This window comes from Lonchura striata, chromosome 1 (assembly GCF_046129695.1).
Source record: "Lonchura striata isolate bLonStr1 chromosome 1, bLonStr1.mat, whole genome shotgun sequence".
NCBI classification, from domain to species: Eukaryota; Metazoa; Chordata; class Aves; order Passeriformes; family Estrildidae; genus Lonchura; species Lonchura striata.
Window position 1 is genome coordinate 46,937,129 of NC_134603.1, and position 14,247 is coordinate 46,951,375.

Sequence of the window (14,247 nt, forward strand, 5' to 3'; positions counted from 1 at the left end):
TTTCAGCAGTAATACTAAACATTGGTTCCTTTGGACTGTTGGACTATAGAATGCCAACAGGCACTAAAGGCACTTAACACCCATCTTTGATGCAGTGAAAAGGTAATCCAAAATTCTAAAAAAGTGCTTGAAACCCAGTAAGAGTGGATTTTGAATTAACATGACTCCTGCTTGTAAAACAGATATTTCCCAATGATGTGTCAAAAAGATAATGCAAGAGGAATTGTGAAATTCCTGAAGCAACCCTTCCCTTCCTAAGTCTGTTTATTTAAATCTGATTTTATAAAATACCCTGGATCATTAACTGTTCCCTTTTTAAAATAGAAACTGTACATATTTCAGATTCAAATCCATCCATCAGTTCTACATCCATAACTCCTTGATGAGAATAATTCTTTTGCTTTTCTACTGATTATTACTTAGTCCACTGAGGTAAATGTTCTGCCAAAAGATGGTATTTCTGGAATTAAAAATGTGACTTTGGTCTTCTCCATTTTTAAGGAATAAAAATTAAAAGAATACATGGTTGTCATCAGTGTCTCAACAACATATTGAAAATACAAGTACAGGTGAAGGCTGTGTGAACAGGTGAGGAAAAAGATCTGTAATTAACCACTGCAAACACCAGTCACAGATGGTGCTCACGTGGCCCTTGAAAATCCTCCCTAAAAATTTTCAGCACTGAAATCCTGTGTATTAAAGACTTTCCCATATAATTATTGCAGCATGAGGAGTGTGTGTGGGTGGATTTGTCAATTATTTACCTGTCTCTTTAGTGGTGGCAGCCCTCCCACATACACTGGTGGCCTAATGTTGATGGCAGAATTTGTTACCAATTTTCTGTGCTGGGACCTTAGACCATCAACAACAAGGCGGGCGTTCTTCCCATCTGTGCTGAAGACCACCTTTCCAGGAGGCAAATGTAACAGAATAAAAAACCCAAAAGCCAACAAAAGCCACTGCAGATTTTTTTTTTTTTTTGTCTTTAAATTAAACATCATGTTGTTAAAACATTTAAACTGAAAATAACATCCTGGAGTGATCAGTCTCAATAAGATCTCTCAGAGACCTGTCAACCACATGAACTTTCAGGCATAGGAATTAATTTCCAATGACCAAAACTGAGCTCCTATTCAGCAGGCTGTGCCTGCTGAATGCTAGTTATCACTGTGGTTCCAGTGATAAATGATACTTACAGTGTGCCATTGCCCATCATTGTATTTAATATTGGTTTTGACTTTGATTTGTTTTTCTCCAGAGCCAAGTGAAAAGACAAATCGTCCTTTTGAAATGTGGAGAGCCATATAAGAGTCCTCAGAGCTTTCCTCCATGAAAACTATTAATCCTCTTGATGATCGAGTCCGTACATCTACAGAGAAATGTAACCTGTAGTGGAAAGTAAGCATATTCCAGTATAGGTGTATTTTGTTAATTGTATCTTTCCTGTTCTCCAGTGAAACTCCATTTGTGAAATGCAGAATAGCATTTGGGTGGAATCATGGCATTATACACTGTTTCTGAATGTGAATGAAACGTAACACATTCAGGCTTAGGAACTGGCATGAACATGCATTGTAATTGTCCACCATGTCCCATTCAATCTACTCAGTTTAGGTAAATGTCTGCACAGGAAAAAAAAAAAGCCTGAACTTTTAGAAACACTTTCTGTTATGGCCCAAGACATAAACAAGAAGAAAATCCTTACACTTAGCGCCCTAAGAGTCAAGCAGCTTTGACAATTCAAGTACTAGGAGGAGAACAGAGAACATTTTTATTACCTGTCTGTGGATAACAATGGAGAAAACATGTAGGATATGAAACTGTTTGGGATGCTTCCAAGGAGATATGCTTCACTGCTGCCATATAATGGAGCTGGTATAGTGTGGTTTTGCATGTTAGCAGCTTTCAAATAATCAAGGTATTTTTCATTCTGTGCACATAAGACAGAATTGAAACATTTATCATATGTGCACATAAATAGAAACATTTAAATGAATACATTTAAGACCTCCCAACCAAGGCAGTAAACAGTCTTCCCTAAACTCCAACACAGTGAGCATTTGCTTCAGATGTGAGATGGAAGGAAATGAAAGAACATCTGAATCTCAGTTCCGGAAATGATGGAAAACCTGGGCAACAATGTGGAGCAAAGATGACAGTAACAAGAAGCATACCTTGAGCATCTTGAGCCTGAGAGGATTTTTAAATTCCTGCAGCAGCATTGGTTCAAGGTTTTCGTATTCCTGGCAAGCTCCGAGGGACACACCAGTCTTGCCAGTATTAGCAACAAGATTTTGAACCTCGGGGAGCTGACCTGCCCTGTTGTGATTTAAAGCAATAAGTGCTGTGGCTCAGCATTCCTTTTTTTAGTGTAATCAACAACAAACACATTGTAAAAATGTGTTCTGCACAAAATATATTTCCCAGTGACACAATAGTAAAGTACCAATTTTTAGTTTTCAACAAAAAATGTACATTCAATGCTGTAAATCATATTTTCCCTGGTTCTGCTAATTTCTTTTTGGCTATAGGAAAACTCTAATTTTGTTCTCATTTTTTCTAAACAAAGTAATTTTCACTAAAAGCTATTAAAAAACAAACATATATGGCTCTTGAAAAAAGAGAAAAAAATTACAGCAGCCTTGATTAAGATTTCTGAATCAGACTATAAAGCTTTGATTGGTAATTATACATAAGTAATTTCAAACCAAGAAAATATAACATCATCAGGTTCTGCTTCACTCTCTCCTTAAATAAGATGTTCTAATGAGTTTTGTCAAGGGACAAAGCCTGTCACAACTTCACATGCACCTCTAATGTTATAAGCAAATTATCAGAAAGACTGATAAGCCCATTTATAAGACAATTTATAAGCCAGTTGATAAGTAAAAGCCAATTTACCCTGTGTATAAAGAATAATATTAAGCAATACTACAATTTTCTAAGTTGTACAAAGCATCTCTAATCAGTGAATTACAAAAAATTTTACTAAAAAAACGACAAAAAAGCTACAAAGCTCATTGCTTGTGGTTTTCTATGAGAAGAGTGGTAGATTTTTGAGTAGAACCTGAACTTATTTAATGCTGATCATTCTCCATTCACTCCATCAGACCAGCTACAGTATTTATTCTTCACTAATTTGGCACAAAACTTTCCAAATTTGTTTTCTGATGGGAAGTTTAATATATAGGTTACTTCTGAGGCCTTTTCCTGGTCTTAAAAAAATTGAGAACGAGACAAGATTAAGGGATAAGGGGTTTTTACCTAGGTATTTTAATAAGGTTCCTTATGGTGCACCACCTCACCAAGGTGGGACGCACCCCAATGAACACACATGATAAAATTACATTTGCAATTCATAGAGGTTACAAATTTGGATATCTAACAAGGATGCCCCAATGGGAGGCTTGGATGAATGGTGTGATATTCCCCCATCCAAGGAATTCCCCCCCGGATGGGCAGAATCTTAGTTTGGAGGATATGTTCTAGAGGGGGCCTTGGTTTCTCAAGACAGTGCGGGGCTTTCCAGCCTCCTACTATGAGGCCTTTAGGATGTTTGGTCTCCTGGCTTAACAGACTACTAGGGCTATGCTGAGTTACCAGACTTAAGGAATTACAAGTATACATGCTAGGAGTACTGAGGATACATAAAAGGTATATAAAAGAAAAGGGAAAAAATAATCTTGGCATTGATTGCCTTGTAGTGCTTTAAATGAAAACATAATTTGAGCAGCCTGGTCTAGTGGAAAATGTCCCTGCCCATTGCAGGGAGCTAAAACTAGAGGATCTTTAACGGTGCCTTCCACTCCATCCCATCCTGTGGTGGTATGATAATCAAATCAAAATACACTACTCTTTGAAAACTCTACATATGTATAAATACTCATCAAAACTTAGCTAACACGAAGTCCCACTGGGACATGACTTATGACTCATGGAATGCTTGTCGTCTAGAAACATATTTATGCATGTTTTTTCTCCTATTTTTTGCATGTAATGTGTCTCTAATAATCAGACAAACAGGTGAAAAAAAGAGACAGCCTAAATAAGGCAGATGATTTCTACACATATGGTGTCACTTGTTTGTGTAACTGTTTTGATTCTGTCAGTAGCTTTGCTCCTTTCACCACCTGGTTCCCTGGGGAGCTATAACAAGACAATTTAGCAAATCTTTTTGGGTGCCTTGTTGGGACATATCAATTCACTCTGCAGAGCTCGTTCTTTGGCTAACAGACTGCTAAACAGGTATGATTTAGACTAAAATTCCTTTACACCTGAACAGCAGATTTAATTATAACTGGATCCCATGTATAATATGCCTGAATGAAAGAATATTTGAGGGCAGCAAAGTTGTGCATTCATGAAGGCTTCACACATGTAGAAGAAAAATATTCATTTTAGCAAAACGTATTTTAATATGATTTAAGAAAGAGATCAGGACAAAATTCATGAACCATAATTCTTTCAAGGCCAAATACCTTTCAATAAAGATGTTTGAGATGCAACCTTCAAAATTATCTCCACCAAATTTTATAGGTCTGTTTGATTCCTGTGAGCTGGATGACCTGGGAGAGTCAATTGCTTTTGACTCATCATCAACCATCATATGTACTCTGAAAAAAGTGAATGAAAACAAGCATGATATATAAACAAATAATTAGGAAACTAAATTTTAAAAATATAAAATAACCATTTGACAGTTTTGTTTCTTTGTTACATGGTGATTATGCTAAAACTTCATTAGCTTACTTCTGGGACTTTTTCAGTATGTGCTTATTGACTGCTGTGAAATTGCTATGCTTTTCCATATTAGATAATGAGCAAGAGTTGAAGTTCAGTCCTACGTTGAAATACTGGAGCAACTGAAACTCATAAAAAAGCTCTCATTGTCAACTATGGGACAGGATTTAATTATTTGTGTCAAAATGAAATGAGCAGTATTAATTATGATCACCTAAAGTTATAGCCAACAATTCAAAACTTTCCCCTTCAGCTAACACTTACATAATTTCATGCATTACACAGCAATCAGTATGATTTAGGAACTTTTTAGTAAATTGTCTCTTCTAACATCTGCATAACAGATAATGATCTGTTGAAAAAACAGACACAGCATTTGCTTCTTCCCTGGTCCTTTACAGGGACACACATGAAGGTTATGGGAAGGGGAAGAGCTCCAAAGACTCCAAAGCTCCAGCTAGACAAGCAGTCAAAACTCACACAATCTATAAAAGAAAAGCATAGTGGGGTACAGCTGAAGCATCCCAGGTATGAGCATGCACATTCATGGAACAAAAATCTCCTTTCCCTTCATTATTTAGATATCCTCTGCTAGAAGAGACCATTTTAAGCTGTTTATCAAAAGAATTAGTCCCACAAAATTTGAATTTCCTTTCTCCAACCACAACATATAAGAACTAGATGAAGAGTTGGACTCACCTGTTGCCTATTTTTATTACTGTCACATAATGCATTGATCCATCTTCATATTTTTTTTCCAGTTTAATTTCCTTATCTCGTATCTTTGCAGTTACAGAGCCAGGACTCAGAAATATGGAAAGAACATCAGGCTACAAAAAAATCCCACAAAATGATCAGCTAAATAAATGCAAAAGCCTTTAGCTCTTGGTCCTACCAGCAATAGAGCTCTCAGTGGGTGCCAGTAGGCAACAAATTTTCTTACACTAGAACTGCATTCCCAGTCATCTAGCACCAGATGTGTACTAAGTCCTGCATGATGAGCACAGCTTCCATTTCAAAATACATCTGCACTCTGAATAACAAATATTTATTTTAAATACTTGCTTATTTTTACATAAAGCAGACAAGCCAGTTTTCCACTTCTTAAATACCTGGTATGCACTCACTTAGCTCCTCCAGCCAGCCAAAATGGGGTTCTATTTAAACTTCCCTGCTTTCTGAGAGATCATAGCCAGAACCAATCCCTTTCCTCTGCCTATTTGTATATGGTAACATTTCTGTGTGGGCAGAGTGCCCATTTTATCTTGAGAAAACTTCCAGCCAATTAAACACCAGTTTTCTTACTGGGATGGTGGTGTCAGGTGTGTGAGCTACTCTTCAGAAGGCTCTAGTTCAAAGCTCAGTTACTCATCAAACTACTTGTTGGCCATGTGAAGAAACTGCCAGAATGCACTTCTCTGATCTATGACAGGAACAATGCCACACTCAAAAAGGTATTTCTTACCTTAAAATACGGGAATCTACATGAGACTTATGATACAAACTGAAATGACTGATTCAGAGATAAAACCCATCACACGTGCTAAGTTCAATGTGTTTCATACCCGTAGGTTGTAATTTAAGAGTGTTCCAGAAGATGCTGTTGTCTGAAAGCCAAAGCCCACTTGGAAATCCTTTGGAAATGGGAAATCTGCTGCACTAAGGCTCAGTGTTCCATCCTTGGAGAAAGCTGCAGATCTGACAAGCTGAAAGAAAGAAAAATAATGATTTCAGTGATTTTCCTCTTAATCAGAAGAAATGCCAACATGAGATAATAGCTGCCCCACTCAACATAATTGTGATCAGCTCCAGTCAAAACCAAGCACAAGGCAAACCTCAAAAACCATTACTTCAGTACAGAACAGACTATCAGAGTTGGCTTCACCAGCATTAACTATGGTCTGAGAAACTCTAAAAAGAGAGAGGAAGCTTGCTGAGAATAATGAGCTGCTCATCTTTAGCTACTGTAGCTTTAAAGTTTTCACGTTTGAGGACACAAAACTGAGTAGCTGGAAGTATAGATCATAACTATGAAGCTGTGCAGATGAGCTACGTAATTGAAACTGTGAGTCATGGGACACTTTTTAATACATGAGAAGATACAGAGAATGAAGATTAGATACTCTGCAAGGGTACTTTGTGAAGAAATTGCTCTGTGAAAGGTTTAGATGCCACAAGTAAAAGAAAATAAGCACAAACTTTCAGTGCAATACTGTCGTAAAAAAGGCAAATGAGCTCATGCACCATGTAAGCAGCAGTAAGTAGAAGCAGATGAATAGTTTTCATCTCTCCATGAAGCACTAGTTAAGCCAGCACTGAAATGTCATGTTGTCCCATTTTAAAAAGAACACGGCAAAACTCAAGGATGCACAGAAAATAATTACAAAACAATTAGATGAGCGGAGCCTTAGAATGAGAGACTTTGGTGGAAGTCGTCTGTTAAGATCTTTTAAGAAAAAAGGCTAAAAGGCTGAGGGGTCATTTAATGAGGAAGCATAAACACCTTGGCAGGAGGAAAGATACAGAGTAGTATTAAGTATTCCAGCCTAATTAATAACAGCATCTGGAAGCCAACAAGCTTACATGGTAAATACAAATACCTAACTGTAAACAGTATTAAATACGAAGGTGACTGTAAACAGTATTAAATAAGAAGGTGGACTATGTGCTGTAACAAGCTGTCACAATAGGGCTGGTGTCTCTTATTTCTGCAGCTTCACACCCAATCCAGGTTCTTTTATTGCCATCACATGTTTACCAAATATAATTTTTGACCTAAGCAAAACATAATGGTCCAGGATTTATAGACAAACCAGTCTGTGAACTCCAGCAGAAGTTTTTGAGGAAATGTATTAGTTACCTTCCAGTCATCTGAACATTTCTTGCTGACACCAAAAGTTTTATCAAAAACAACAGATGCAGTGCTTGGGTTTTTCACATTCTTCATGCAGCCGCGGAATGGAGGTGTGGATATATTAAACCTGGTTTCAGGGAGGGGAAGGCAAAAGAGTTCAGTAGCCTGGCATTTCAAAGCACACACCACTGTAGTAACCTATAAATGCTGACAATATAAGAAATAGAAAAAGAAAACAAGAGCAATCTTTCTTGTGTACACATACACATGCTAATCAACCCCAATCTTTAGAATGAGCTACAACAAAGATTTCACCATTAGCCAAAAATCACAGATTATGATCATGTATTATTATAAACGTGTTTTTTTTTATGTCACATTAGATAGTCAATACAGAGTGTAAAGGAAATTGTGTAAGGAAAGAGTTTTGATGGAGTTTCCTGACAAAGACAGTATATTACAGTCTTTTTACAGTTACTCACTGTTCCCGTAAAAAAGATGGAACTCCACCTAGGTAGTACTCAGTGAAATTGAAGACTTGTATGTTGGCTCTAATACCAGGACTGACATACACAACTTTGTTTTTTCGGTCAAGCACCAAATTAATCTGAAATACATTAATAATGAGAATCACTTCACTTGGCAGAAACAACAATCATTTACCTGATTAAAAGTACCCCCATAGAGCAGGACACTGGGATGCTTTTTTCCCCCTCCTCTTGTTTACTAGTGACTTAAATCAAGGACAACTGCAGTAGTTCAAAGGTACTTTGCAAATTTGGGACATTTAGTAAAAGCAAGGAAAATGTTCAACTATCCAAATGCAAGATGAGGTTTTATTTTCGTCTGACAGATTGTCCTAAAAACACATCTCACCTGAGATTCAGATATTGTATTGTCTTTGCAGCTGAAGATTCAGAAGCTGCTGCCTGATACAAAAACTAAGTCAGTCAGCTGGCTGAAGGTAACTTAACCCAGTAGAGCATAAAGATTCCTTGCAGCAGACCCTGCAGTTTACACTGTTTAGTTAGAAATATATTAAGGGGAAACGGGAGAACTAACCAACAAGGAAATCAAAGGTTTTTAAAAGTGTCTCTATGATTTCACTCTGGTAGTGCTACAAGAGTAGCTAAGGAGACTGAAGCTGAGGAGACAAGCAACAGCAAACATTGCAAAAGAGTAATCTCTATAAAGATCAGCCCATCCTAAAGAAATAAACCCTTCGGTGATGAAAACACTAATCTAAGTATGAAACTAATGCAAATAATTGCTATCAATATAGTTATCTTTATGTAAAGCATTGCTCTGACAAATTTTTTCCTTTGGTGGTTTCACTGTTAAAACTTAACTATTCACATTTAAGCAGGACAAGAGAAAGATTAATTTTCACATCTCCAAACTAGTCCCCAGTGACTTGATTTCCTCACACAAAAGGAAAACTCCACAACTAAGCTTTCCATCAGGACAGTTTCAGTTAATGTGTATTTTTACGAATAATGATCTCTTGATTCTTTAAAATTACATACTTGTTGATATGTTCCATCATTTACTGTTTTTTTGGCTTCTACTTCTTCTGGAGTTTCAGAGTGAAGTTTGTATCTAAAAACTCTATGACCATTTCTAATGAGCACACTGATGAACTGATCCTGCAATAAAAAAAAACCACCAGCACAATTAAACTGCCACAATTTCAGATGTGTATTTCACATCATATGAATATTTTTAATGAAGCTATCTAGTTGCTTCTAGAAAGCTTTTTGGGGAAAGGATAACACAAAGCCTAAAACTTATACTAATCAATCATAATTAATTTAAACTATTATAAACAGATCTGGTATCAGCTCCAAATCTCTAAAGGACTTTGTGTCATTTCAAATATTTACTGACTTTTTACAGCATTGAAAAATTACCCAGAATTGCAAAAATTATCCAGTGTTTGCAAATACACCTACAAGATTATTAGATAAGTAGCAGCATTGTGGTTTTGAGCATCTTGACAGGCATGTCATCATGTCACTTCCTAAATTCCTTCTTACTCTGTTTCCACACATATCTAGATTTGGGAAGAGTGCACTTGCAATTTTGGAGGATTTCAATATTCCAACATTGGTTTGATCTCAATTACATTCCTCCTTTCCTGCCTCCAGTTCTGAATTCTCTGCATGGCCTAAGGGAGGAGCTTCTTGGAATGGTTTTTTACTCATACTTGACAAAATGAGTATTTTTCAACCATGGTAGAATCACTGAGTATCTCAAACTGGAAGGGACCCATAAGTCCAACTCCCTGTTTCTTGCACAACTACTGAAGACTAAACCATATGATATTAAACATACAGCAATATCTATTAATTTTCCACACAGGGTGAAGATAACACTTTTAAGACATCTTTATTAACACTTAACACATTTATTTCCTTACAGTTATTACTATATCTAACATGTTCTTTAATAAGCAAGATTTTTAAGATGTTCTTGCACTACAGAACAGACAGAAGCATTCCACACATTACCCCATTTGCTGCAAAGAACACAATGCCTTCATCTGCAGTCGTCTCAATTGTCTGCTCGTACCGTACTCGTTCACCACTTCTTTCTCCCGCTGTGACACTGGCATAACCAGTGCCCTCAAAATAGCTTTGGTCAGTCTCCTCTTTATACCTGTAATAATTCATTGTCACAGGTGTGAATATATGTCAGCAAAAACTTCTACCACGTGGACTTACTGCCATTATAAATTTTAAAAAGCTTAAGTTAAAGCATTTGGTATAGGGCCAAATTCTGATCTAACACAAGACAGAAAACCTTCCACTGGCTTCTGTCAAAATCACAAATGGTCTTTAGAGAGGAAGTCATTAATGACTGTACTTTTTGAACTTAATGTAATATTTATTTTATAAAGCAGATGAACACATTAGTCTACAAATTGTGTCTGGATTTTATAACACTTAAATTTAAACAGATTGAGATTGCCATAGATGTGAATTGTGTTATTACTGAGGATTTTCTCTAAGAAATGCAATAATGGCCAAGAATTAGAAAAAAAAATCACCAATTTAGCTACAGTGGTAATACTTATGGATATGAAAGACAAGAATTCATAATATTAAAATCACAGAACTGTGAAACACTTCTGTGTTCATATCATACCTTCTGCAGGGTTGCACTTCAGTGGTGTTGAGATTAAAAGTCCTCTTGAAGTTGTAAAGGCTGACAATATGCTCATTTAGGCTGTTTAATTCAATGCAGCCTTCATAACGAGGATAGTTGAGCTTATCTGGAGGCTGCAAAACAGAGTCATTAAAACCATTTCATCAACATCAGCTAACAGAATTTTACATTGCTATCTAACTGCTAAGACTTACTGCAACTATTATTAAGACACAGAATATGACATTCTAAACATGCAAAAAGAAATACTGCATACTTGTATATAATATCCAAATTATCTGATATGACCCTAGGTATAGTGCAGAACAATTTAAGGTAGAGTAATATGGATTGGGAACAGTATTTAGCAGGGCTGGACAGGTTTCATGCTTTCCTTGGCAATGAAATATGCTCATTTCTTTGAGGTTTAACATGGTACAAGCCAGGCAGGTTCTGTAGGAAGCAGTACCTCCTTGCATCTCATCTATTCCTACTGACATAGATAAACTTTTACACATGCTTTTGAAAGACTGCTGGGTCCAATCTTTACTTGTAAGAACAATGGGATGATTAACACAAAATCTTTGTAAAACACTAAGAAACTCTGTACCCTAAAATCTGGTGGGTATCCTCCAACATAAAAGACAACACTGCTGGGATCAAGATTGAGAAGCATGTCACTGTCTCCACTGCTTGCACTCCTAGGGCTTTCATAATCTGGAGAAGTTGATGTTGCTGCTTTGATGTACCTCAGCTTTGCATACTGGTAAATCCTAAAACCAAAACAGGCAGAATATCACATCACACTAATAAAAGATGTTGTTAGCAGGTATTCAAGAAGATTGTTCTACACTGTGGGTCTTATACCTTTCAAATGTAACTTGATCCATAACAGCTTCCTCAGTGTCACTTTGAGTCACCAATGACTGCACCCTCACTTCCCCATCACCACCTCCCAGGTTATAGACACAAGTAAGGTAACCATCTTTCACAGCCATACCAATGTAGTCCTTGGAAGCCTAAAAATAGCAAGTAAATAATAATTAATAAATGATTAATTATAATTAGGGCAAAATACAGCAGCACTTCCTCAGAAATATCATCATGCAGTGCATGAGTCATAAGAAATCCACCCACCTGATGATGAGAATTAAGTTTATCAGTTCTGGGAAGGAAAAATTGTAATCCTATATGTTGCACTGCTTCAATGAATATAGATATATGTCACTTTTTGTTTTTGTAGCAACAGTATCTAAAATATTTTTCTCACTTATAACATCTCCCAGCTAAAGCTATGAAAACATGGCACCTTTACTAAGAATTAGACTTAACATCTGTGACATAAAAAAGATGTTCAGAACAATATGCAATGAAGAACAATGGTTCCTACTGAGGTGACTGGGAGCAGTCATTTTCCCCAAAAAAACCACATTTTATTTCTTCAAAATACTGTATTTCAGAAGTAATCATTAAATCCTTTCAACGGATGTCCTGGCTAGTAATTCAGAGGATAAAAAAGATGAAATCCAGTATAGAACAAAAACCTCTAACAGCTTTCTATGTAGGCACAAGGCTTACTACAGTTATAGCTGCTGTCAAAGAACAAGACTAGAAACCACATGCAGGAAATTTTTAAAATGTTTGATGATGATTGAGCAAACCTGAATGTACAAGCAGGTCTGCATTATTCTGCATATTTAGAAGACAAAAATATTAAGAGCTGAGAGACTGAATTTCAAAACTTGAATGATCACTTTTTTTTTTTTTTTTAACCAACAGAAAAACTCAGAGTAACTTATATTGTGATAAGAGTCAAATCTCTGAGGCAGAAGTTGGGCTGAGTTTGTGCTGACTGCTGCAGAAACTGACAGGTCTGATAAGAATGTGTGATGGTATCCATGATGGAGAAACAACTTCCAAAAGAGCAACAGAACAAAGCATCAAAGGTCTCAGCCTCTTGTTATTTACTTTGCCAGGGAAGGAATGAACATAATACTTCTACCACTACTTAAATGCAGTTTTAAAGAAATAGGCCAACAATAGCTACAAACATTAGTCAGAATAGATCACTTCCCATCTTTTTCTCAAAACATGATGTCTGGTCTTAAAATCAGATTAAATATTAAAATATACCTACATTTTTATTACCCAGGTACAGGACAAATCTATTTGCCCTCTGCTGTGTGTCTGATCTTTGCTGAGGTCTCTGGATAAATAAGGAAAGTGAAGTATAGCCCTTTAGATCTTCAAGGTTGCTCGGAGGTCGAACCTCTACACCAGAGCTGCCATTGAACCTCATAGGAATAGCAACCTGTTAAAAAACCAAAGTTGAGTATGTTACAATTAAGTATTGTCACTACTCATGTTTCACTGGTGTGTCTAATTGCAAAGTAACCCATTACACATCCTAGTCATGTTTCAGCCATTAATTACCACAGATTTGGACTCTAATCCTACCAGACAAAATAATTAGGAAACAGAGTGGATAATGCAGTAGTCTGTATTATCAATACTTAACACAGCACTTTTTTGTTCCAGACATCAATTAATCAACCCTTACTGTGCCTCTTCAATACACAGACAGGGAAGGATGTGCCCTGCAGCTCTGAAGAACAAGTTTATGAATTATTTAGATGTCTACAGACACATCCTGGTGCTTCACTTAGCTGGACTTGACTGTCTGTTGGGAATTACAATGCACCTCTGATATTATAGAGACACATCTTATTACAGCTAAATACACCCTGATCCCCGACTCCTCTTATTCCCTGTAAATCTTGGCTATTTGTGATGATCTCAGGGATGGTTCTTAGTACCTGAGACCACACTATCATTTCAGCAACTACAGCAGTTCCTTAAATGAGAAAGGGTAATCTAATAAGGTGCCAGTAGCCAATTTCTAACATTTTGGAGTAGCTGGAGTAACAGGGCTACACAATTTCTTTGGCAGCATCAGCTTTCAATTGACCACGCATGGGTGGAGAGCCCGTCTCTAAGCAGCAGAGCCAACTCTGCCCCTGCTGCCAAAGCCACCACAATGTACCTTGGAAGGAAAGAGGCTGATGTACAAATAAGTATTACAGAGGTGCCCTGGGGAAAAAAATGAATGGGAGAAAGATGTAGCAGGATGCTACTACATCCTGTCATTTTTGTATATGAATTATTATGCTTCCCATCACCACAGTTACTTCAGTTCCTGGGTAGTGCTGTTGAATTAAATTTATATCTGGTCTCTCACACACATTGAAATAAAATTATTTAGAAAGAGGAACAAAAGTACTGTTGTGTATCCAAACAACTGAGGTCAAGAGTGATTGCAATGCTCAGGACAGACCTTATTTGCAGCATCTCTTGCCTGCTGAATCAGCTCTCTTATACGATTTATGTTCTCAGAGATGTTGCTTATTGGCATCAGCTGTTGGTTGATACTCTTGATCTTGCTGAACAGATCTGGAAGTTGGTTTGTCAAATTTTTTACTGGAATGAAAGAAAGCAAATCATTGACA

At 36.8% G+C, this 14,247-nt stretch overlaps 1 protein-coding gene across 1 annotated transcript in view; it reads right to left on the bottom strand.

Moving 5' to 3' along the window:
• LAMA3 (laminin subunit alpha 3) overlaps positions 1–14,247 on the bottom strand; it is a 106,536-nt gene that overhangs the window by 1,982 nt on the left and 90,307 nt on the right. The window contains exons 57-72 of the mRNA XM_031503734.2: positions 14,076–14,218; positions 12,879–13,052; positions 11,609–11,760; positions 11,352–11,514; positions 10,742–10,875; positions 10,105–10,252; positions 9,121–9,240; positions 8,077–8,201; positions 7,601–7,721; positions 6,306–6,446; positions 5,440–5,570; positions 4,479–4,613; positions 2,175–2,319; positions 1,779–1,930; positions 1,197–1,386; positions 765–905 (exon numbers count right to left, since the gene is read on the bottom strand). Of these exons, the coding sequence (XP_031359594.2) occupies positions 765–905; positions 1,197–1,386; positions 1,779–1,930; positions 2,175–2,319; positions 4,479–4,613; positions 5,440–5,570; positions 6,306–6,446; positions 7,601–7,721; positions 8,077–8,201; positions 9,121–9,240; positions 10,105–10,252; positions 10,742–10,875; positions 11,352–11,514; positions 11,609–11,760; positions 12,879–13,052; positions 14,076–14,218 (2,315 nt within the window). The remainder of the gene's footprint in view (positions 1–764; positions 906–1,196; positions 1,387–1,778; positions 1,931–2,174; positions 2,320–4,478; positions 4,614–5,439; positions 5,571–6,305; positions 6,447–7,600; positions 7,722–8,076; positions 8,202–9,120; positions 9,241–10,104; positions 10,253–10,741; positions 10,876–11,351; positions 11,515–11,608; positions 11,761–12,878; positions 13,053–14,075; positions 14,219–14,247) is intronic.